The sequence below is a fragment of the Mustela lutreola genome, chromosome 17 (assembly GCF_030435805.1).
Source record: "Mustela lutreola isolate mMusLut2 chromosome 17, mMusLut2.pri, whole genome shotgun sequence".
NCBI lineage: Eukaryota > Metazoa > Chordata > Mammalia > Carnivora > Mustelidae > Mustela > Mustela lutreola.
In genome coordinates this window covers 36,664,657-36,688,277 of record NC_081306.1, presented here as the reverse complement: position 1 = coordinate 36,688,277, position 23,621 = coordinate 36,664,657, and the positions used below count along the sequence as shown (strand labels likewise).

At 40.3% G+C, this 23,621-nt stretch overlaps 1 protein-coding gene, 1 long non-coding RNA gene and 1 pseudogene across 4 annotated transcripts in view; 1 reads left to right on the top strand and 2 right to left on the bottom strand.

Moving 5' to 3' along the window:
* SDK1 (sidekick cell adhesion molecule 1) overlaps window positions 1-23,621 on the bottom strand; it is an 867,118-nt gene that overhangs the window by 489,253 nt on the left and 354,244 nt on the right. For all 3 annotated transcript variants that reach the window (XM_059154465.1, XM_059154466.1, XM_059154467.1), the window contains exons 2-4: window positions 20,967-21,126; window positions 9,170-9,276; window positions 6,909-7,056 (exon numbers count right to left, since the gene is read on the bottom strand). In XM_059154465.1, coding sequence (XP_059010448.1) covers window positions 6,909-7,056; window positions 9,170-9,276; window positions 20,967-21,126 — 415 coding nt within the window. The remainder of the gene's footprint in view (window positions 1-6,908; window positions 7,057-9,169; window positions 9,277-20,966; window positions 21,127-23,621) is intronic.
* On the top strand, window positions 11,713-23,428 carry LOC131819413 (uncharacterized). Its single transcript, XR_009349178.1, has 3 exons — window positions 11,713-11,844; window positions 16,175-16,304; window positions 23,079-23,428. It is a non-coding gene; the product is annotated as an uncharacterized LOC131819413 (long non-coding RNA).
* LOC131820246 (U4 spliceosomal RNA) lies at window positions 17,053-17,122 on the bottom strand (annotated as a pseudogene).

The following is a 23,621-nucleotide window of genomic DNA, read 5'->3' as shown; positions in this document are numbered from 1 at the left end:
AGAAAGCAAGCAGCACGGCAGGGCAAGTGGGCGCTAGGACACTGACCAGCTGCTGCCCTCTCCCTACCTTAGCAGCCATCAGTCAAGTGGGGACATAACGGGACGACTCATTGGGCTGTTGGGAGGAGCTCACGCATCAGTGCTGGCACTCAGAAATATTAATAATTACTCTTACTAAACACCATCCTGAGAGTATCACAGAAATTGTCTTGAATGAAATAAGCCAGGCACAAAAGATTTCATATTCTATGATCCCATTTATAAGAAATTCTGAAATACACAAACTACCCTCTGGTAATAAAAATTAGATTAGTGGGCAGGGCTGGAGAGAGCATGTGAGTGCTAAGTGCACCAGGGAACTTGACTGGGGGAAGGGCTGACACTTGTCACATATTTGCTAGAATTCATCCATTTGTGTGTTGAAAATCTGTTCGTGTTGTATATAAATTATAACTCAGTAATGTGGTTGTTAAAATGTCGCCTGCCCAGAGAGGCTGTCCTGGGCCACCCAGTGTAGAGCAGCGACCAGATCCCTCCCTCTCCCACTCAGCTCTCCCATCCCAATCCTGGTTCATTCCCTCATGGTGCCTGTCCTCCCCTGAGAGTATCCTGTTTATTAACCTGTTCCCATGGGAGGCCATAGCTCACTGATGGCAGGACTTTCAATGCCTCATTCACCTTTCTACCCCTGGCAGCTAGACCAGTGCCTGGCAAAAGATTAGCACTCAGTAAATATCTACTGAATGCATGAGGAGAGGGAGAGGCAGAACGGGCCTGCCCTTCCACGAACATGGCTGAATGTGAACACCAGAAAGGACTTCAGTGGTCATTTAGCACACCTTCCCCACTTTGACATGAGAAAATGGAAGCAAAGCAGAGAAAGTAATTTGCCCAAGGTCGGACTTAATGATGGAAGCAGGTCTGGAGCCCACATCTCCTAGTCTTTTTCACTTATAGCAAATAGGACTCAATTCACATGTATAGACATACTCTATAAACATTCACAAAATGCCTATAAAATATAATATAAAAATTTTAAAAGCATATTATTTTGAAAGCCCAGTTAACTATAAAAATATTATTACAACCAGATCTACTTCATTCAAGCATTAAGTTGTGACTTCCACTACAAGCGCTAATTTAAACAAATCTTTCTTGAAGCGATTGAAATGAAATGGTAATAAGTTAATGGACATTCGAGTATTTAAGCATGGACAATTACGAGTCAGGCTGTTTCCACGTCGCCTGGGATGCTGTTTACTGCCCATACTTCACAATTCACATCTTCCCTGGCAAGTCATCCTGCAAAAAGCTGACTGGAGGTTGAAATATTTAATCTATAAACTTCGCATTCCCCGGCAAACACAGGCAAGTACGCTGTGCTTCCGCATTCCCGTCAGGTAGGCTGCCGCACGCAGTCTGAGCACAAGAACCTGCAATTAAGCCAGAGAATGGCACAGTACAAAACAAGTTTTTGCGTCCTAATCTGATAACTGCCGACATAAATTACCTCCTGGAGGTGGGAGAAATATTGCACGACATCAACATTCACATTTCACATTCTGAGAAATAAAAGGAAACAAAGAACATATATCAAAACCAAAATAACAGAACAATTTTATTATCAAATTAGACGATATTTATAAGACAAGTTATCCTCACCTTTGACATGCAAAGATAGCAAACTAACTATTTGGATTCAGTAAATCAGAAAAACAAACACGCATTTTTTTTTCATCTTCTTAAATAAAACCTATAATTACCTATTCAAAATTCCAAGTATAACTTAGTCTCATTTCTTTTGAAGTATAGTTTGCCTTTTCTAAGATAGACTTCCTCCTTCATCAATAGCATTTTTTCTCAAGGTTATGTTCCCCCCACTTTTGGTGAGGAAGTTTACAAATATTATTGACTTTACTTCATATTTCTTCACACACTCAGCCATTCCAGGAGTGTGTATCTGCTGCACAAGACGGAGTTCTCAGAACAAGAATGTTTTCAATGGTCAATACCCTGGGGACACTGAAACTCCTGGAGGGAACGACCTAACATGCCACTTGGGAGCGTGACTCTCACCTGCTCATGTCTGAGGGTGAGAAGAGTGAGCACTGCGGGCAGCGGGCACGGGGCCCCCCAGCACTGAACACACCTGCGTTCGTCTTAAGACTTCACCTTTCCTCCTCTGTCCCACCTTCCCAGCTTAGGAGTCTCCTCCTGCTTCTGCAGCCTTCTTCCCCATCTGCCCTGTTACGTGACATAGTTACTAGTTCCAGGAGACTGGACCTCACACTCCTGGAAAGCCATTAAAGTGCTGACTGGCTCCCTGTGACTTGGCCTCGAGCACCGTCCAGGTATGCATCCCCCCACCCTGGTCCCGCCCTCTCCCCGTCCTTCTCCTGGCTTGGTTCTGAAATGCTTCAAGTTCTCCAGTTCATGGTCCTTTAGCTCGGTCAAACTCATCCTCTGTGACCTCTGACCAAGAGCATCTCAACTGATACTATGAACTCTTTGGGCTTCGCTTACTGACTTAGGTGTTTCATACGGAGCATTAAAGAGGTCTAAAAATCACGAACATACTAACAATGCCCAAGTTTAGTGAGACCTCTTTGCTGACCTTGAGTCTTATACAAACAACTATCTCACGACTGGATCCTCGTGACCATCTACTATGCATCTCAAACATGTACAAAACCAATTCTAGACACCCACCCCCAAATAGAAACAGAACTTGCTTTGCCCGCAAATCATCTCTCCCATTCAGGAAATGGTAAGCCCATCCTATCAGCTGTGAAGGCCAAAATTCTTAGAGTCCATGGCTCCTCTCCTTCTCTCATACTCACAGCTAATCCAGCAGGAAATCCTACACAGTCTACATTCAGAATATATCAGTATCAGCCACTTCTCACCAGCCCTCCCCAAACCTGAGTCACCTGAGCTACTGCAGCAACCCCCTACTGGGCTTCCTCGTTTCGGATTCTGCTGCCCTATAGTCCATTCCTCACAGAATTCCTACCAGATGGATCACAAGGGAGATCACACTGCTGCTCTGCTCGGATCCTCAGAACAAATGCCAAAGTCCTCACTCTGGCTAAGTCACCGGCATCTAGGAATCGGGCCCAGCCAGCTCGGGAACCTCCTCTCCAGCCCTCTCCCTCGCTCTGGCCGGGCTGTTCCTCCAACACATGTGCCGTTCCCTTACCTCGGGTGCTCTGCTCACTGGTTTACCCCAGGCCTCCTCCCCAGACTTGTTCCAACCTCTGCTCAAAGAGGTAGTTAGGGGAGAGACCTTCTCTGATTTTACATGTATAGCAACCCAGCTGACGCTTGCGTTCCCCACTCCGCCCCTGCTTCATTTTCTCCTCACTATTATCACCAGCCGGCATGTCATCTGTTTCCTTCTACTTGGAGACAGGGTTCCTGAGGACAAGGACTTTCTTTTGTTTCCTGCTGCATATTCGGTGCCTAGCACAGCACCTGGGATGTGGTATGTACTCTATAAGTACTCAGCAAAAAAATGGGGGAAAAAAGCCCAAAGTGCAATCAGAACTTCGTGAGTTTTTCCTTTACCCTCATTCTGACGGGAATGTGCACCAGCTCACACCCACCACGGGGACTTTCACTTCAGCTAATTTTCTGGGATGGTGATGGATTTTTGCTGCTCCTTTTGCTGCACAATTTAAACCTCCTCCTTCCACAAGTGTATAGCTCAAGAACAAAGAGGCTGTCGGGGATCGGGTGCTGGGTTTTGCACACAGCAGCTGCCCTCTCTGGCCTGCTGCCCCCACCCTGTGCTACACACACTTCATTTCCACCTTACCTCCCACGAGGCCTCTGAATTTCATAAAGCCCATGCCTTAACTAGATAACCATGTTTGCCTTCTCTTTTGTTAAAAACTTCTGAAGTTAGGGACTTACAGACCCGATACATCGAATACATAATACACTTGCAGGCAGGCTCAGGGCTAGATGGACAATGTGTCTATGTGTGACTGTGGCTCACGGCAACCTGCAGTATTTCAATTTGAAGGCTGGTGTTCTAAAAAGGAAGAAATAGGAAAATAAGAAGTATAGGGAAAGAGATTTCAAAAGCACCAAGAAGGTTTGGCAAAATAAAGTAAAAAGAAGAATGAGTGTGATGCAGAAGACAGCATGAGACTCAGAGCCAGACAGGCCTGGGGTAGAACCCTAGCTCTGCCATTGGTCAGCGGTGTGTCCTTGGGTGGGCTGGTTAACATCTCCAATCCTCAGTCTGATCTCTAGAAGCACAGCTAATTATACTTCTTCGGAAGACAGCTGTGAGGATCAGGGAGGATGTGTTTAAAGTAGGTTCTCAATAACAGCTGCTGTTAAAATTATTAATAGGCAATTCAACTGACTTTACAAGTTAGGAAACATTAGAATTATTATTTCCCTTGAAAATGAAAAAAAAATCATTTAATTGTAAGCCAAAGCTCACATTCTGAAGGTCACAGTGGTGAGGCACCTGGGTGGCTTAGTCATTAAGTGTCCGACTCTTGGTTTCGGCTCAGGTCATGATCTCAGGGTCCTGAGATCAAGCCCTGCATAGGGCTTGGGGGTCACGGAGGAGCCTGTTTGTCCCTCTTACTCTGCTCCTCCCCCTTATGCTCTCTCTCTCATGTAAATAAATAAAATCTTAAAAAAAAAAAAAAGTCAGGAGGTAGGGCTGGCAAGACGAGGTTCCTCCTCCTCGTGGCAAAGGATCATCTCCATAGCCATGTTAGGGAACTGACGGGTATAGAGGCTTGACCTGTTTCCCTATAGTGAAACACTTTCAGCCAAACGTTTCAGTTTTTAAAAGACACCTCTAGTGGTGCAGAACAGATCTAAGCCATCTGACTCCTGTCTGCCAACCGCTTGGGCAGGGGCCATGCAGAAATGCCCTCCCAACTGCTATCCAAAGCCAAACTTTCTTAGAAGTATAAAGCAATTTATCTTTGAATGATGTATGAACTTAGGAAGAAAACCACACGGGCACTGATTTATGACATCTTGCACAGCAGGGACTTAATAAATATGGGGGTGATGATGAGGTGGAAAGTATGAAACAAAAGGCCTTGCAAATGTGGAAATATCCATAACCAGCCTCATCTCATCTCATCTCCTAAGGGGGGGGGGGGGGAAGATCACCAGTGTATTATTCTACCGAGATTGGAGATTTATCAATAGCTTCTCAGATCATTTGTTCGATGGGACACTAAGTTAAAGCCTACTTAGCATCTTTACATTAGTGGCTAGCCAGGAATTGAATGGTTTTAACAAGAATCTGCAAGAAGAAAAAGAAAAGCTTATAAAATTAAGAGCTGTTATTTCATTCTATCTCCTTCCATACTTCTTGAATAAATGCTGTCTTGTGAATCTGGCTAGATGGCAAGTCAACAGGTGACAGGCTGTACAGCTGCTTGCTGCTGAGTTAGACTAATCCTTCCACCACGGACTGTGTTCCCACTGACATTACTTAGAAGCACCGATTTTGGAGAGGAACTTAGTTCAATCTACCCACCCTTCCCTAGCATTCATCCCAAGCTGGCCCAGCCCACATTGTGCTCAATACTAGAAATTTCCAGAATACTTTGCAAGAGTCTACCTCAGCTGCCTTTGTTCAGTCTAACAGCCTTCTAAAAGAATGAAAAATTGATCCCTGTTCTTTGTTTCACTGACCTTGAAAGACATTTATTATCATCGGAATCAATACAAACGTGGACACCCAAGCAACTCTTAATAAAATAAAAAGGAAAGCAGTTATCTCACTTTCTACTATAATTAGTATTTTTACTAAATTTTTAAATATGGCCTTTATACACTTCAATATTTTTCCTGTTCCGATAACAAGACTAGAAACATGTTTTCAATAAGGCTAAGAATGGTCTGGTGTCAAGCAGGTTCAGAGGCCCAGGCAGAAGAGCCATAGAGCCTGGTTTAGAGAAGGGACCCCATGGATGGGCAGGTAGGGAGAAAGCAAGTTGACACCTCACAGTGACTTTCAGAGTTACATTTAAAACCTTTCCAGCAAACTATTTTATAAACATATCTGTTTTAGAAAAACAAAACAAAACAAAAGCATTTTCTTCTCATGAATTTTTATATGAGTGCAACCATCTGACAGCGTAAGTATGTGACTTTTAGCCCAAGCTTATAAGCATTTCATGATTCTTTCAGAAATGTTCATCCTGAAATGTTCATATTTGGTACATTATCTTTAAATTATATTGCAGAATGCCCAGTTATGAAATATATACCAAATGTTCTTTTTAATCACTTAAAGCTCCAAATGAAGAAAATCTGTTTGGCATTAGATAAATACCTTGAATGTGGGATAGGCAGGAACACCTTGAAATAATGCTTAACTAATCACAAAGCAACTCTTTTGCAATAGATGGGCGAACCACTAATTAGACGAAGGGAAATAAAACTGTCACGATAGGATAAAAGGATAAAGAGAAATAAGCGGTAATTACTGTTTTATTGTCAGAGAAAGTAGTATCAAACATGGCTGAGTAAAAAGAGGGGGAAAACCCCCACAGCTCTGTAAGTAAATACCAGCACTCATTAAATTAGTACTTGGAGCTAAACACAACTCAGGGATGACGATGACACCTCAAAAAGTGCATTCAAGAAAGGGAAAAACAGACCATAAGGACTAAGTAAGGACGCTTCATTCTGGGCACGCAGCATCCCGAAGAGTAACATGACACGACAATTGCTTTAAACTGCTTAAACATTTCCAAGCCAAGTTTTCCAAAAAGCTGCTTAGAAGGACTGGGGGAAGACTACCAGACCAGGTCATTATTCTTTTCAAGGCTTAACTGATACAGTGAAATTCATTAAATAATAGGTCAATGGTGCCAACAAGTGGAATGAGTTGTGTTTTAAAGTTTGGAGCAACTTACATTCTGTTGCTGGGAATGATCTTGTGCCCTTCTCTGAACCAGGTCACTTGCGGTCTTGGGAAGCTGGTGATGGATGGTAAGTTGAGAACTACTGCATGTCCTTGAGACACTGTTTTCCTCTGGTCTGCATCCATGAAATTTCCCATATCTGCAGAGAAAAATCAGACCCTTTAAGTTCAGAAAACTTTTTTGGGGGAGGGGGAAGGGTCAAAGATGGAAATAACTATACATTACAGCAAAGTCACCGACGTTGCTATAATTAAGCAATAAGACAAGAGAGATTGAGCAGTAATGCTGATGAGTGCAGATCTGGGGGTGAAGCGAAGCATGAGGCAGAGCCATGTGCCTCCAAAGTGCCCACAAAAAGCATTAATCAGCAGAACTTCATGGTCTTTGTGTCGCGGCAACACTACAATGAAACGTTTGCAACTGATTTTAATATTGGAATAAACTGTGGGAAAGCATCCCACCACCACAGAGATAGGAATGAAGCGCCTGCAGCTCGCCCCGCAGCTCGCCCCATCTCCCCCGTCTCTCAGGCTGGTTCCGCCCAGTCAGCCACCATTGCCCGGTTCAATTTCCTTTAATCTGGGGCAAGCAGGCTTTGTTCCAGTCCCTGTGCTACCAGTAAACAGCATCTTTTTAAAAATGGGTGTCACAGAAAAAAACCCAGTCATCAGAATGTAGGTATAAGAGGCCAATTTTTAAATGAGTAACATTTGAAACTTCTGAAAAATGTCTACATCATGCTTAGATACAGATATATGTGTATACACACGTGGCATATGTGTATTCCTTTCAATGTCTATAAATTTGGAATAGTCCATAGAAAATCTTTATTATCTATGCATGTTTTTATTCAAAGGAAATTATTTCCTATGTAATAAGCCGCATTTAATATTCTAGGAAAGAGATGAAACAAACTAATGAAACAGATTAGGAAAATAGTCACGATTATTTTCAAAGTGAAACTTGTTATCAAAAAGGAGGAGGAAAGAGAAAGAAGAGAACATCCAAGAGCCAGAGATAAATGATAGAAACAGGGTACAAATAATTGACCAAAAAAAAAAAAAAAGCCCCAAATAATATTACATATAGCATTTAATACATGATAATAAATTCCAAGCTGTTAACTTATTCAAATATGTTTGGGGTACTGATCTAAACTTTGTATGTATTAGTTATGTTTTCAATTATTCAGTTGAATAGAAGTTCTCAGTTATTCTGCAAAAAAATTTAGCTGAGTAACTTCACAACAATTCAGAAAAGTTGAGCCTTCCTAATTAAAAACATAACTACATGTATACAGGACCAGCTCCTTACTCAGTCACTAATAATTATAGAATAGTAGGGTAGTAAGAAATTACTTTATTTGATATAGTAATGCTGAACACTATAGGCCTTACCTGTGGTCAAAAAAACAAATAAGAAAACATTCTAGTTACTGGTTGACAGCTCAGTTTAGGAACTCCCTAGAGTTCTCTGAAATCTGTCGTAACATAGTAACATGTAACTTAAAGCTTCATAAATACTGCTTTCTTTTCAACGACAAGACATTTTGGTAGTAAATTCAAAACAAAATAAAGCAGACAGGCCATTTTAGAGAGACCTGACCCTTGACAGATTTTGGACTGCAGAAGTATTAAGTGCTTTGCATTGGCCAGCCTGTCTCCAATTCCTTCCAAATACAACATCAAACACAAACTCCCTGCACTCTGGTATCTCCCTCAGTTACTTTTACTCCAAATGGGTCTGCCCCACAGAGACCTCATCGAGTCACTAACAGTAATGCCATCTAGAACATTGCTATCCACCTACTTTTATTGTGTAGCTGAAGGATTTTTAAATAAATCACTGGAAAGAACTAATTATGAACTGACAAAATTTTACCTAACTGGGTTTAATTTGTTGTTTGAAAAACATTTGAACCTGAGTATCAGAAACGCTAAGAGCAGCTAATCATAAAGCAGAAGGCATCTTGTTACTACTTTGTTTTCTGGCCTCCACAGGGCCTGACAGAGCCCCTGACTGCTGGATGGCCAGGGAGGGCATTGACCTCATTAGCCCCGTCACCACCATTGGACCAGCCTCACTGACTGTTTACTTATCTCCTAAAACCTTTAGCAATTATTCTGTTCCAAAGAGAATCCAAGACAGAATCTCGATTCCTACAATGGTTAAAAGTGATTTTGATCAGCATTCCCCACAGACATTTTGTTTCTGTTATTTATCATTCGGAGACTTTTCCAATGCACACATACATGCGACTTGAACTTCTGATCTTCTCTGCAAGAGAGCTCCCATCCTGTTTCGCACCACACAGCGGTAAAACCCAGCATCAAGCCTCTGTAAAGACGGGATAATATACCTGCCAAATACCAAAAAGAAGTGTTAATGCTTCTATATCTAGAGCAGCTCTGGCATCTCAATTCGCAAGTGCTCAACAAATATTTTATTTTTGGTAAACTATTGTCTGTGCAATCCTTCTCTGGTCGACACACTCACCAACCGCCATTTGTGAGATTACGTCATCGATGTCTGTCTCCCCAGCAAGGCTGTCAGTAATTATTACCCCAAGCTAGGTTCTAGATCTGCCTTGTCCATCACTTGCCCTTGGCACCTAGCACAGTGCCATGCATGTAGTAGACAACACTCACAAGTCGTTGAAGAAATGACAAATGTAAAATAGTTATAGGTCATTACAAGTAAACTAGACCTTTCAGTAAAAGGTGTTTATAATTCTCTCAGAATCTCTAGAAGTCATTTCTAGAACTGACAATAAACTTTACATAATGTGTCATGTTACTCTACCTAAAAATTCAAATAACGCTTTCAGGATGAGATACAGGTGTCATCGAGGCAAAGAGAGCAGTGACATGGTCACACAATTCCCCTCTGTGCTCACAGTTACAGACCCTCTCCCCTACCAAAACAACTCACACACTTCCCTCACTTCCTTCTCCGCATGTGGACTGACATTAACTTTAAAAATGTGGGTAACTGAAAGGTGACTTCATTGGTATTTCTCAATGCTATATGACTCTAAGTAATCACGTCCTTCAAATCAATGCCTTTCTAAAAACTTCAGTAACATTTTATAGAAGGAAAAAAAGTAGTTAGAAGATACAGATTCCATAAAAGCCCTGCTTTCGGTTTACTGTTAGCTTTATAACTTAGGATATTTTGAAATCCATAAGCAAGTACAATTTATAGCCAAGGACCACTCCAAGTGAGTGTTATAGCTCCAGAGCCCAAACCTTTCACAAGACCTAAGAGGGTTCATTAATTGGTTTCTAGGCCATGTCCAAAAACAAATCAAGAATAAGGCTGAGTCCTGGACACTTTTTACAAAAAGTGATTTGCCTACCACAAAAAAGAAAAAGAGAGCTAACACCCAATCGAATGGTAGCCTATTTCCCGAAAAGAGAAAACTCAGCGATGCTATCCTTTATTACAAAGATGTTCTGTTAATAGTTATCTTCAATTTAAGAATACTTCTCACAAAGATAATCAGAGAAACTTTTAAAAATGAGGTAAAAAGCACCATGAACGGTACACTTTCTTGGCTCACTTCCTAAGCATAGCTTGAAATTGCTTACATTCAACTGATTGCTCATCTTTTTACTCAAGTATGTCCAATTAGTCAACCTGAAAAAGGAACTTAAAGGCATAATTTTTAAGTGAATAAAACATTTGGACAATCTAGGTAATTCAGCACTAAGCAAATATTAATCAAAGTATGTTTTCCCTCTGATAATGATCTTGATATTCCCACGACAAGATTAATAAAATCTTTTATGAAAAATATTACTGAGTTTTAATCTTCAAAATTTTATTTCATTCTGGGCAATGGCTCATTTCAAAAAATTAATTAGTGTGGATAATAAGAATAGTATCAAACTGAACACAGAGAGTCAATACCATTTATTTAAATTACAAATCAAGGCTAGAAAGATGAGCAGCTTTAACTGTCAGATACCATGATTATAAATAAGGAGGAGTTTTAAGATTAAACTACAATGAAGTCCACAAAAGTTTTTGGAAACGAAATAACACAAGTTATAGGAGTACATACTTGAAAAACTACATGAACAGTTTCATCATTGCAACATTTCCATATTTAAATAATTGTTATCCATTCCATTTTCTCTTTCTTTTTTGCAGTATCCTAAATAGATTTTAAATTCTTATGAATTTCTATAGTAATCCTATGTACTAATGAACAAAAATAGCAGTGTTTTCAAACCACAGGGAGGAGCAGATACAAAAATGAATATTAGGCATATGCTGTTTTGTACCATCTCTTTAGTCTAATGTCTCGCCAGGGAAAAAATATACTAAAAAGTTGCAAAGTACTCCACCTATTACAGGAATTCCTACACAAATTATGTTCACCTAACAGATGGGAATATTCACTGTAAGCCTATTGTTTATAAACACACATTTTTAAGCAGAGAAAGTTTCCTGGCTCTTTATAAGAAAGTATGATAAAATCTTAGCACCATATGCCACTAAAGTATAGAAAATGCCTGCTCCTTTTTCAAATAAACACAGCAGGGAATGTTTGTACTCACTGTAGAAAGGCAGAATTCTACTAGACCAACAGAACATTTACCAGGGCTAGTTCATTATCAGGAACAGCAAATTAAAGAAAACCAAACACAAAATCACAGCAAAACCAAGGGTTTAAATGTCCATTCCTGCTAAGTAGGAGAATACCTCAGCTCTGAAATGCCTCTCAAGATGGGCCATGAGAACCACCCCAGAGGTTCTTTAGCAGTGGCTCGAGCTCTATTCCAGGCCACAAACAACTACTTGACTAGCCCTGCCTGGAGTGAACAATTGACATTTTTTGTCTGCCTGGGATCTACGCCATTTTCCTGTGTTTGGAGAATTTCCACTTGGAGTCTCGGTGGAGGAAGACCCCTGGACACAGGTAGGAGATGATGCGTGACCACTGGCCACATGTAGTCTGGATTTTGGGGTCTCAGGCTGGTGATACACAGGAACGGGGCTAAAGGACTCATCTAACAGCAGTGGTGCCAGGGCGCAGCGGAGCCCGGGCCGCAGGGGAGCAGAGCAGTGTCCACTGCCAGTCAGGACAGTGGCTCCAACAACAGCACCCCGGCTCTCACAGGACTCTCACAGGACTGGCTCTCAGGCTGATTTGGCTCTAGGGGGCTCACCTCACTCTGCTCCTGCCCCATCTCCAGCTTGCCTGGTGACTGATTCTAAGAGCAACCCAATGTCCATGCAACAGCTTCCTGTTCCATTTCATTACGAAAGTTTGTTTCTGTGGCTGGTCCTAGAATTCCCCAAGTGTCTACTCTACAGGACAAAGCAAAAATAATCCCAGCTGGAAAAGCTTCTGAAGCTATCAGGCACTCACCATGGTCACAGAAAAACCCAAATAATGCCTCTTCAAGTCATCTCTCTTTTCAAAGTCGTGGTTTCCTGGTAAAGCACTAAGAATCATTAGGCAATCAACAGTCCCTCAAAAACTGGGATAAATGAACCTGTTAGGAGTTTTCTTGAACACAAAGCACTAAAATTTGAGGAAATGTCTGACAAAATACTGCCTGGGAGCAGACAGGTTACTGTGGAGCAGATCTTTTAGCAACAGTGAGATACTATGACTAAGGACACAGGTCGACAGACCTACGCTGGTTCTGAATAATGAAGGCACATCTGCATTTCTCTCTCTTACGTCAGGCAACATAATTCAATCCAAGAGAGAATTTTCATGCCCATTAAAATTAGATGTAAAGCTTTTTTTTTTTTTTCTTTGAATGGGGGTCTTACATCTATTTCATGCCACTCCAGGTGAGACTATCCCCTACAACTCCAACTTGTTATGCTGGTATAAAAACATCTATTTTGCATGAAAATAAGCAACCAAGTCCTATAATAAACTTCCATATCTTGGCCCAGAGCCCAATCTTACTTTCAAAGGGAATAAATGGTTATGGGGGAAAAAAAAACCCTGAAGTAATTTATACCCTTCCTGAAACTACTTTGATTCTTCTTTTGGAGATGTGATGATAAATAATTAGGCTTTCAATTTTATTTTTATAAATTTCCTACACGAAATTAAAAAAGCATAATCAAAAGTGGGATCAGTCAGTCCACAGCTTTCTTTCTCTTTTTTTTTTTTTTTAAGATTTTATTTATTTGTCAGAGAGAGTGAGAGACAGTGAGCACAGGCAGACAGAATGGCAGGCAGAGGCAGAGGGAGAAGCAGGCTCCCTGCCGAGCAAGGATCCCGATGTGGGACTGGATCCCAGGACCTGGGATCATGACCTGAGCCGAAGGCAGTTGCTTAACCAACTGAGCCACCCAAGCATCCCAGTCCACAGCTTTCTTTACAAACAAAATACTGAAATGAAAAATCGAGACTGAAACATGTTAAGAAAAAGATAAAGGACCCAGAGCCTTAAGCAGTGTGGGACTATGAGGGATTCTACTTATTTTAGCCAAAATGTTCACGACTAATTCACGTGAGCCAAAAATATAACTGTTATTGTGGTGAGCTGCACAGTTCCTAGAGGACAGGGCCAATGGAGAGTTAGCCAACAGAAGAGTGACGATAAACCAAGTCAAGAAAACTGAAGCCAAACAACTTGGGGAACTAAGCCCTTTGTGGGAAGACACAGGCAGGGGTCTGTTCAGTTCAGGGGGGTGATGAAGAAAGCAACTGGTTACATGTCACCTAACAAAAGAGTTCTGAATTCAGTAGACTTTTCCTTTTGGTGAGTAGGGGGCAGAGCAGGTTAAACAAAACAAAACAAAAACAAGTAGAGGAGTCTCCTGTAGCTTAGCAATAAAGCATAATGAGATGCTTCGGCTCAGCATCTTAAGATTTTTAAATACTGTTCTTGTATCCTGTAATATTGCTGAGTCCACTTACTAGTTTTAGCAGCTTTTTAAATAGATAATGCCGCATTTTCTACATAGGTGATCGTGTCACCCTCAAAAAAAGACATTTCTCTGTCTTTCACTTCAGATGCCTTTTTATTTCTTTTGTGTTGGTTTTCCTTACTGCTCTGGCTGGCAAGTCCAATCCTGGCATCTGCTGAGCTTCCTGCCTTGGTGGGTTTACAGTTTTCATCAACTGTAAAACATTTTCAATATTATTCCTTCAAATATTTCTGATCCTGCCTCCTTAGGATTCCAATCACACATGCATTGGAGTTGTCTAGCTTAAGTTGTCCTGTAACTTATTAGCCCTCATTTCACTGTGTTTGATTCCCTTTTATTTTTTCTAACTGTCTTTCATTGTGGATAGTTCTGTTGCTATACCTTTAAGTTTACTAACATTTTCTTCTGCCATGTCTAATCTGCTAATACCCATCCAATGTGTTTTTCATCTCAGACATTACAGGTTTTGTCCTCAGAAGTTTGATGTCTGCCTTTTAATATCTTTCATGTATGTATTTAGCTTTGATCACAGGGAATACATTTATAACGTTTCAATATCTTTCCTGGCTACTTCTAATACCTGTGTCAGCTTTGGCTTAAGAGATTAATAGACTGAATTTTCTCCTTATTATGGATCATGCTTTCCTTTCTCTTTATGTGCCTGATAACCTCTGATTCAATTCTAGACATTGTGAATTTTACCCTGTTTGGTGCTGGAAATTGCTGTATTTCTATAAATATTCTCAAGTTTTACTCTCTGATGCTTGAAAATTACTTGAAATTCACCTGATCCCTTTCCGGTCTTGTTTATAAAATCTCAGGCAGGATCAGAGCTGCATTTGGTCAAGGGTTAATAATCCTCATTACAGACCTAAGATCATTGTGTATCCTCTACTCAATACCCTCATAAATTATGAGGTTTTTTGGTATGGCTGGTGAGAATAGGCCCCCCACCCAGCCCTCCGTGGTGAGCATGGGAAGAACCACCATCACTTCTGGGCAGTCTTTTCCTGGGCCTTGGGGAATCTCTTCACGTGAATGTGCTGATGAAAATTCTAATACTCAACAATAAACCTCTACGGATACCTAGTACTCTTTCTCTGGTACTCTACCTTGATCTCCCTGGATTCTCCAATCTCTCCAACTCAGGAGTCCTCCAGACACATGTGCACCCCTGTGTGTGGGTCATAGCCTGGAAATTCTCGCACAGCATTAAAGCTGGGGCAATCAGAGGGCCCACTGATTTTCTGTTTCTCAGGCATCACCACCTTTGGCTGCCTGATGTCCAATGTCTTAAACACAACTGCTTCATATGTTTTGTCTGGTTTCATGTCTCTTTAGATTTCCTATCTGGGGCTCTCTTTCATATCTCTTAATGAAGTTTTCCACTTCATGTAGGTTCTTATAAAGGTTATTCCCAGGTATTTAATAATTTTTATTGATATTGTGAATTTTTTCATCTTTTTATAAGACATACAAAAAAGTTACTTTCTTCCTTAACCATTCCTATTTTCTTACTGGAATAAAAAAAAATCATCATTATCTATCAAACTTCTTTTATTGATACTGTCACAGAAAGTGAACCACAGAGATAGGTCACCTAAGGAGATGATAAGATTTTTCACAGTTTATAGTATCAAAATATCCCTCCTGTTTATAACAATGAATATCATGCCTACCACTAAGAAATTATTGGCTTAGATAACCATCTATTCATATTGAATATAATTATTTATCTCAAAGTAGAAAATAATTGAAAATAAATATTTTCTAGAAAAAAAAGACAAATCTGCCTATGACAGCTATGAAAAGTTGGTTTAATTGCTGAACTACTACAATTCTGCCTAAATGTGGATACAAGCATCAATATGAAAATCATCTGAAACTCACTGAAATTCATTGTGCAGTTTGCAACACAAGCAGCAAAGAAAATGCTATTTTTGGTCAAAGCTAGAAAAGCTGAGTTTATATGATGTGCCCTTTATAGGATAATTATTTTCTATTGACACAAAGTGGGGGTAGGGGGAGAAGGACTCAATTTCAGTGAGAAAACAGCTACCATTTTCATAAAGTAGCCATGTTTTTCAATTTGAGACTCGGAATGGTCTCCTGAAGGTTAACATATGACAGCTGAAGGTGCTTGTTGGAAGGAAGTAGATGAAAGAGTAATTTGAAAAAATAGCATGAGATTTTTGGGACAGGTTTTACGTCTAAAAAAATGATGACAAAATACAATGGATCCTTGATAACCCATCTGAGTGTCTGAAGCCCTCAGTGAACAGAATATAATTTATCACATCTACCCCAAACCATTCTTGCTTTAGAATAACCCATTTCTTCTTACTCAGTTTCTAGTGAAATGGGAATGAAGCTTGTATCTCATTTTAATGATCCACCCATGCAATCTTGCAATCTTGCTTCAAAGACCCACAATGCTTTGCCTTCCTGTGGATCACCCAGAGTGTGCCAAATTAACAGGTAAATCTGCTAATGCAAAGAGCAATGCAAAAAAATCCCCACCTCTTTGTGTATTTTAAAGTAAACACCAAAACTATTTCACCATAAATCTGAATAGTTGCATGTACAATAATGGCATGGTATATGATTCAGCAATTTTTTAAAGATTTATTTATTTATGTGTGTGTGTGTGTGTGTGTGTGTGAGGGGGGGGGGTAGAGAGAGAGAGAGAGAGAGAGAACCAGAGAGAATCCACAAGAGGATTCCCTGATTCCAGGACCCTGAGATTAGAGCCTGAGCTAAAACCAAGAATCAGAGACTTAACTGAGTTGAGTCACGCAGGCACCCCTGATCTAGCACCTTTTTTTTTTTTTTTTTTTTTTTTAAAGATTTTATTGATTTTTCTGAGAGAAAGAGAGAGTGCCCAAGCCAGGGAAGTGGCAGGCAGAGGGAGAAGAAGTATCCCCGCTGAGCAAGGAGCCCATGCCAAACTTGATTACAGGACCCTGGGATCATGACCTGAGCTGAAGGCAGATGCTTAACCAACTGAGCCACCGGGGAGACCCTGATGTAGCATTTTAAACAAAACTGTTACACTGCTGTTTTACATGTATCCAGTGGAATCTAAACAATGATTTTGAAATCCATATTATCCATTTTTAATAATGAATTCTTTAACAGATAGAACCTTCATACTGTTCTTTTTTATTTTTTTACTCTTTGAACTTGAGTTGTTAATCTATTTACCCCATAGAATTTTATTCCGACCTACTTTCAATTAGCAATAATCGTGCCTCGGATAAACCTCATTGGCTACGATACTGCCACTGAGCAAAGCTCTAACGTATTTTCATGCCTGAAAGATACTTATTGATCATCCAACATACTTATCTGAAATAAAAATACACATACAAATGGCAACTTTAAAAGGATGCCCTTTGATCAAAAGATCCTAAGTGCTTATAAAAAGTCTTCCATATTACACATTCATTGCAATTATTACAGTTAATCAAAACAACATAAATGTGTTAATTTTGAAATACAATTATTAGGCATTTGAAATTTAGAAAGAAAATGTCTCTTAATGACAGGAAAGTGGCTGGGTTTTTGTTTTTGTTTTTTCAATTATTTTAAATTTCATTGACTGGGAAGTTATTTAACACTAGAATAAACAGAATTGGATAGAAATTAACAACAAAGAGAAGGTATTGACCACATATTTGTGGTCATTTAGGTGTTCATTTAAATCCAATGAGTACACAGGAAAAGCAAATAAACAAGTAGAGAAGAGGTGGAAGCATAGCAGCAAGCAAAACACAGGAAAGTAATAAAAAATGGGTATGGATTGAGAATATTAAATAATCTTTTTTGCCAAAGTTAATGAAGGTGTCCTCTGAATAAATGTTTGAGAAAATACAAAGCCCTAACCTTCCTCTTGTGCATGTTCCTTCTATATCAAGATAGAACATGGATCTGATCAAAGTAAGAAGCACTTTTTACCACGTTCTTCCTCAGATCTCCAAATGAGGCCTCATCACGCTCTTATCTCAGAGGAGGGGAAAATGCAGACAGACTGTGCTTCATAACAGAATATTTCTCAACTTCATTCTTCTTTCTAACAAATCCCGAATACTCTCGTCCTACTCTGTGTAAGGGGACAAGCCCCAGGGCACAGCTGTAGGTTTGCCACCTAGATAAAACAAGATGCCCCTGCCTGCCATGGGTCTACCTTGCACACATTCTTTGCTTTGCTCTCATTACCTATTCCTTGAGGCACAATATGTTCTCTGACAGCAGCTGGAGAATGGAAAGGAGGGGGGGTTGTTAAAACTGGTATAGCTCCTGCTGCTCATCTACACAACATATCTGAATTTTTAAAAGCCCAAAACTGATTAAAATATCCCATTTATAGTATCTACTTTCCCCTAAAGAGAATATGTAAAAGGAAAGAAGTTCCTCTGCGGTTGTTTAAAAGAGTCCAACATTTTGTTCAAGCTGAAAATTCTGAACTACACACTTGTCTTGCACCCTGGAGAAGCAATTCCACAGGAAGACTCAGGGAAAGTGAGCCTTCCTTCTGTGAACTGGGAGAAAGCACAAAGAGGGCAGGAAAAGAGAACCATAGTGCTCATACAGAGGCATGTTCTCAGTCAGCTCAACATCAGCAAAGACACATATGGAAACTGAAAATCTAGAAAGCAATTCCTTTGCCACTATCCAAGGCCATGTTCCCCAATTTGAAGACCATCATTATAGATCATCCGTATTACTACTTTTTTATAGGAAGAACAATCTGGAGTCTTCTGCAACTTCATTCCTTTCTTCCTGGGGCATACAAAGCATTATGTCATTTCATTTTTATTAGAACTCTCTTCGGTGGCTTCTTTTTTGTTTGTTTGTTTATTTGACAGAGATCATTAATAGAGAGGCAGGCAGAGAGAGAGGGGGAAGCAGGCTCCCTGCCGAGCAGAGAGCCCAATGTGGGGCTTGATCCCAGGACCCTGAGATCATGACCTGAGCTGAAGGCAGAGGCTTAACCCACTGAGCCACCCAGGCGCCCCTCTTCGGTGGCTTCTATTATATCCATTTTACAGATGACAAAATCAAGATCAAACTGGTTAGGGCACTTGTCCAAAATGACACACAGGAGTTGAATAGAAGTATCTGAATTCAAGGCACCTGCTGCTAAAGCCCATTACTCACACATGGTTCTCCTTTGTAAGCCAGCTTTTCTTTTCCTTTCTTATGCCTCCCCTACAAAACCAAATCCCTAACACCTCATTATACTAATATACAATGTCAACTCGGATTTATTAGCACATTGCTTGTGGGCCAGAAAACACACCATTTTACCTGCATTAGAGCCCTTCAATGTTCACAACACCACAAATGAGGTATGATCATCCCCATTTTGTAGGTATTCCTGGCTTGCCTGAGGTCACATTGCTGATGCTAACTGGTGGTGAGCTGGGATTCAAACCTGGGTCTGCTGATGTCAACGTGCTCTAATCGTTGCTGCAGCTTATGTCATTAAGCTGGAGCTCCAGCTCCAGATGGAAGCTCCAGCTTCCATCTCTCTCTTTCTCAACAATTATGATTAATTGTTCCTACAACAGCAGATACTCTGATAGTATAGGCCTAATAGTGAAAGAGGAGGTCACAAACTTCTATGTCTACAAAGAGCAGATAGATAAGGGAACTGAGCAAAGCACAGTTCTTCTGTGTGGGTCAGCAGAGCCAGGTGGCCAGGCCTTCTGACTGATTAAGAGAGACCAGAAAGCGGATTTTTATATGAAATCTTACAAGTGTTAAATGCTGGCAAGCAATTAAGAGAGATATCCATGTGTATATCCATATATATTTTCAACTGATTTTTTAAATACATACATACCCACATAGTGGGCAGGCTGGATGTGGTTCATGGGCCATCATATTACAACCTCTGACTGTTTTTTAAAAATTTTTAAGGCTTATTTATGAAGTTAACTCTACACCCAACATGGGTGTAGAGATCAACACTGAGATCAAGAGTCACGTGATCTTCTGACTGAGCCATCCGGATGCCCCTAACTTCTGACTTTCAAAGTCAGTGAGTGATGGGCTATGTCCCCCAACCCCTGAGCCATGTTGAGAAGCCCATTACTCTATTTAAAATACCTCTGGGGGCGCCTGGGTGGCTCAGTGGGTTAAGCCGCTGCCTTCGGCTCAGGTCATGATCTCAGGGTCCTGGGATCGAGTCCCGCATCGGGCTCTCTGCTCAGCAGGGAGACTGCTTCCTCCTCTCTCTCTGCCAGTCTCTCTGCCTACTTGTGATTTCTCTCTGTCAAATAAATAAATAAAATCTTTAAAAAATAAAATAAAATAAAATAAAATACCTCTGGACAACCAATTCTCTTATTTCCATTAAATAAGAGCATGACATTGCTGATATGGGGACCTCTGGGACTTTTTAGGCAGTCACTAACTCTCTGTCCTCACTCAGAACTACAGCGTCTGTTACAATAACCTTTCCATAGAAATGGAAGCTAAATAGGTTTAAACCTGAAAGACCCAAGCCTTGCCAGGAGACCAGGAGGTTTAGAAGCTGGTACTGTTGGCCCTGGGAGAAGCCACAGCTTGCGTGTGACCTCATCTCGGCCTCCCCCGACCTCAGTGCTTGTTCTCTGCCCCCACACCTGGCGCAACCTCCTTTTTTGCTGCTGGAATGAGAGGCTCTGCTCATGTCCCTCCCTCACAGCTTCATCTTCTCCCATCCTGACTCTAAAAGTTAGCCCGGTAAATTTTCTGTTGACTGCTCAGAGCTCCAGAAACTCCGGATTTAAAGATCTCTGTTTAAACATTCATGCTCCTTAAATAGGAAAACACTGGTGGGTGGGGCTGTTGCCACAAGACAGCAGATTTATCATGCTAAAGCTGTTATTTGCATTCCTCTGTAACTATAGCTTTTTTTAGTCTGGTAATTTCACTAACGGGCTTCCTTTTACAAATATAATGATAGACTTCCTAGGTGTAAATACAATGTAGATCAGAATATTAAATCACATTCTAATTAATTCTATTCCTTTAATCTTAATGCATTAGAAATTCAATAAAATATTTTCACCCTCTGTGCTATTATGGCCAATAAGGCAAATATTCTAAACACAACTTGAAATGGAATCTTATTTTCAAGCAGTCAATTACTTATATTCGCTGGTGTAGGTGGTGAGCTCACGGTCATTGTGCATCCACTTGAACTCTAAAGGCCAGCTCCCTTCAGCAAGGCAGGTGAGAACAAGGCGGTTGCCTTCCAGGTGAATCTGTGGTAGGCCCGGCTCTGTTTTAAAATACGGCACAACATCTTCTGAAATATTAAAGAGAGAGAGAAAGTGAATGAAGCACACATGAAAATGGCATTCATCCAATTAACCAATCACTTATTTAAACAGACCTACTTTTAAAGAAGTATAAATGACGGCTATTTGGCCCAATTAAGTAGCCAATAATCCTTGACCCCTTAGAAACATGTAATACCCTGAATGATATTTCAGACGGCTGAAAGCTCAATGATCAGCATCACTGGAAAACATCGGATAAGTTCATCCAAGTTATTCCCATTTATGATTAATATCTGTTTAACAAAGGGGCATAAAGGGCAGTCTCTGGTCATGCAAGTCTTGGTTTTAACTAGGCATTATATTTTCAAAGTAACAACCAAGGGTCAACATGGAGGCTCTAAAAGAAATTTCTTCATATAACCTTCAGTTGGTTAAAAAAAAAAATAACTAGGGTAAGCAAGATTAACATGCATACATAAATGACAGGAATCACCATCCAGCTTCCATCTCTCTCTTTCTCTAGCTCACACATACCCCTTGTCTCTTTAGGGCATTCTGCCAGGCTGTAAAACTGGAAACCTGTGTGTATTGATATACTAAAATCCTGCACAGCAATGGGAATGCAACAACTATTGCCACCCACATACACACACCCACCTCTGAATCTCAGACACATGTGGAATGAAAGAAGCCAGAGAGAAAGAAGTTACAGCATATGCTTCCCTCCCAAAGTCCAGAAAAGCTCAAAACCAGACAAAACTAAACTGTGCTCTTAGAGGTCAGGATAAATGTCACCTCTGGGGGATAGGGATGGTGTAGGGGTGTAACAGCATGGCTTATACCAAGCAGGCCAGGACCTATCTCTCAATGTGATTACACAGGGCACTTAACTTCATGAAAATTCATGGAATATTATTCTGTGTAACATTTGTACAATTTCTCTATGTACACTTCAATAGTTAAAAATACATAAATATGAACACAGGACACTTAGCTTCTAGTTCTGGGCCCATCCCGAATTTTCTACATGACCCTGATTAGGACACGGGGTTTCTCTTTCTTCAACACTAAAATAAACAGAATTCTAGCTTCTTACTTTACGAATACAATCCCCTGACACACCTGCCTCCCTCAGGCCCCAGACCCTCTCTACTTACACATGAACACTCTTTAACTCTGAAACCAGGTTGAGCCTCTTCCTGTGTGTTCCTTCCCACCCCCACATACCCCTTGTTCTGTATGAGCTGACTCGTTCTCATCCTTCCAGCTGACAAACCTCTCCCCACCAACATGCCCCAACAAACCATGACATTTGTTTCAGTCACGACACCTACAAGATCTTGAAATTAAGAGTGCTTATAGGTTATCCCAACTCCATGCCCTCTTCTTGACTACTTCTGAATCCCAGCACCTAGAAAAATGCCAGAGGCAAAGTAGATACTGAATAAAATATTTGCTGAACAAATAAAAAGAAAAACAACAACACAGATAACAGTTAGAGTTGGTAGTCACTGAGCATTTATTATGTGCTGGAAACTGTGCTAAGCGCTTTGTATGCACTACCTTATTCAATTTTCACGAAAGTCCCATGAGAGAGATGTCACTATTTTATACCTTTTACAGATGGGTAAAGGGAAACCCAAGGAAACTAACTTGCTCAAGGCCACCCAGACAGTAAGTGGTAAAATCACCATTTAAATTCAGATAATCTGTTACGGAATCCCTAAATAGTATACATAATGACTCTAAATGCCATAGGTGTCTTCTTAAGGAAATCTCAAGAACCCGCATTTTAACTTCAAGTTTGGATAAATTTGTGGAATTATTAAACTAGGCTTGTAAATTACTGTATTTTTAACAAATTAAGCATCAAATGGCATATTAACAGTGTTAAAACTAAGACCGTATTTTTACATTAAACTGTAGTACATATAACTGGGTTTTTTTGTACTTAATATATACAATTTAATTTTTTAAGGTTTGCTTATTTGAGAGAAGAGAGCGAGAGAGAGAGAATGTGCGTGCACAAGTGGGGAAAGGGGTAGAAGGAAAGAAACACAAGCAGACTCCATACTGAATGTGGAGCCCAACTCAGAGCTCGATCGCATGACCCTGACATCATGAACAAAGCTGAAATCAAGAAGCTGATGGTCAACGAACTGAACCTAGGCACCCCAATATATATTACTTAAATATATACTTGAACAACACAGGGGTTAGGGCCACCAATCCCCAGAGTCAAAAATCCACATACAACTTTGATTCCCCAAAAACTTAACTACTAATAGCATACTGTTGACCAGAAGCCTTATCAATAAAAGAAACAGTTGATTAACACATATTTTGTATATTGTATGTATTATATACTGTATAATATAGTAAACTAGAGAAAAGGGATGTTAAGAAAATCATATGGAAAATACATTTATAGTATTGTACTACAAAAAAAAATGTATAAGTGGGTCTACACAGTTCAAACCCATGTTGTTCAAGGGCCAATTGTACAGAGTTTATTTTGCCA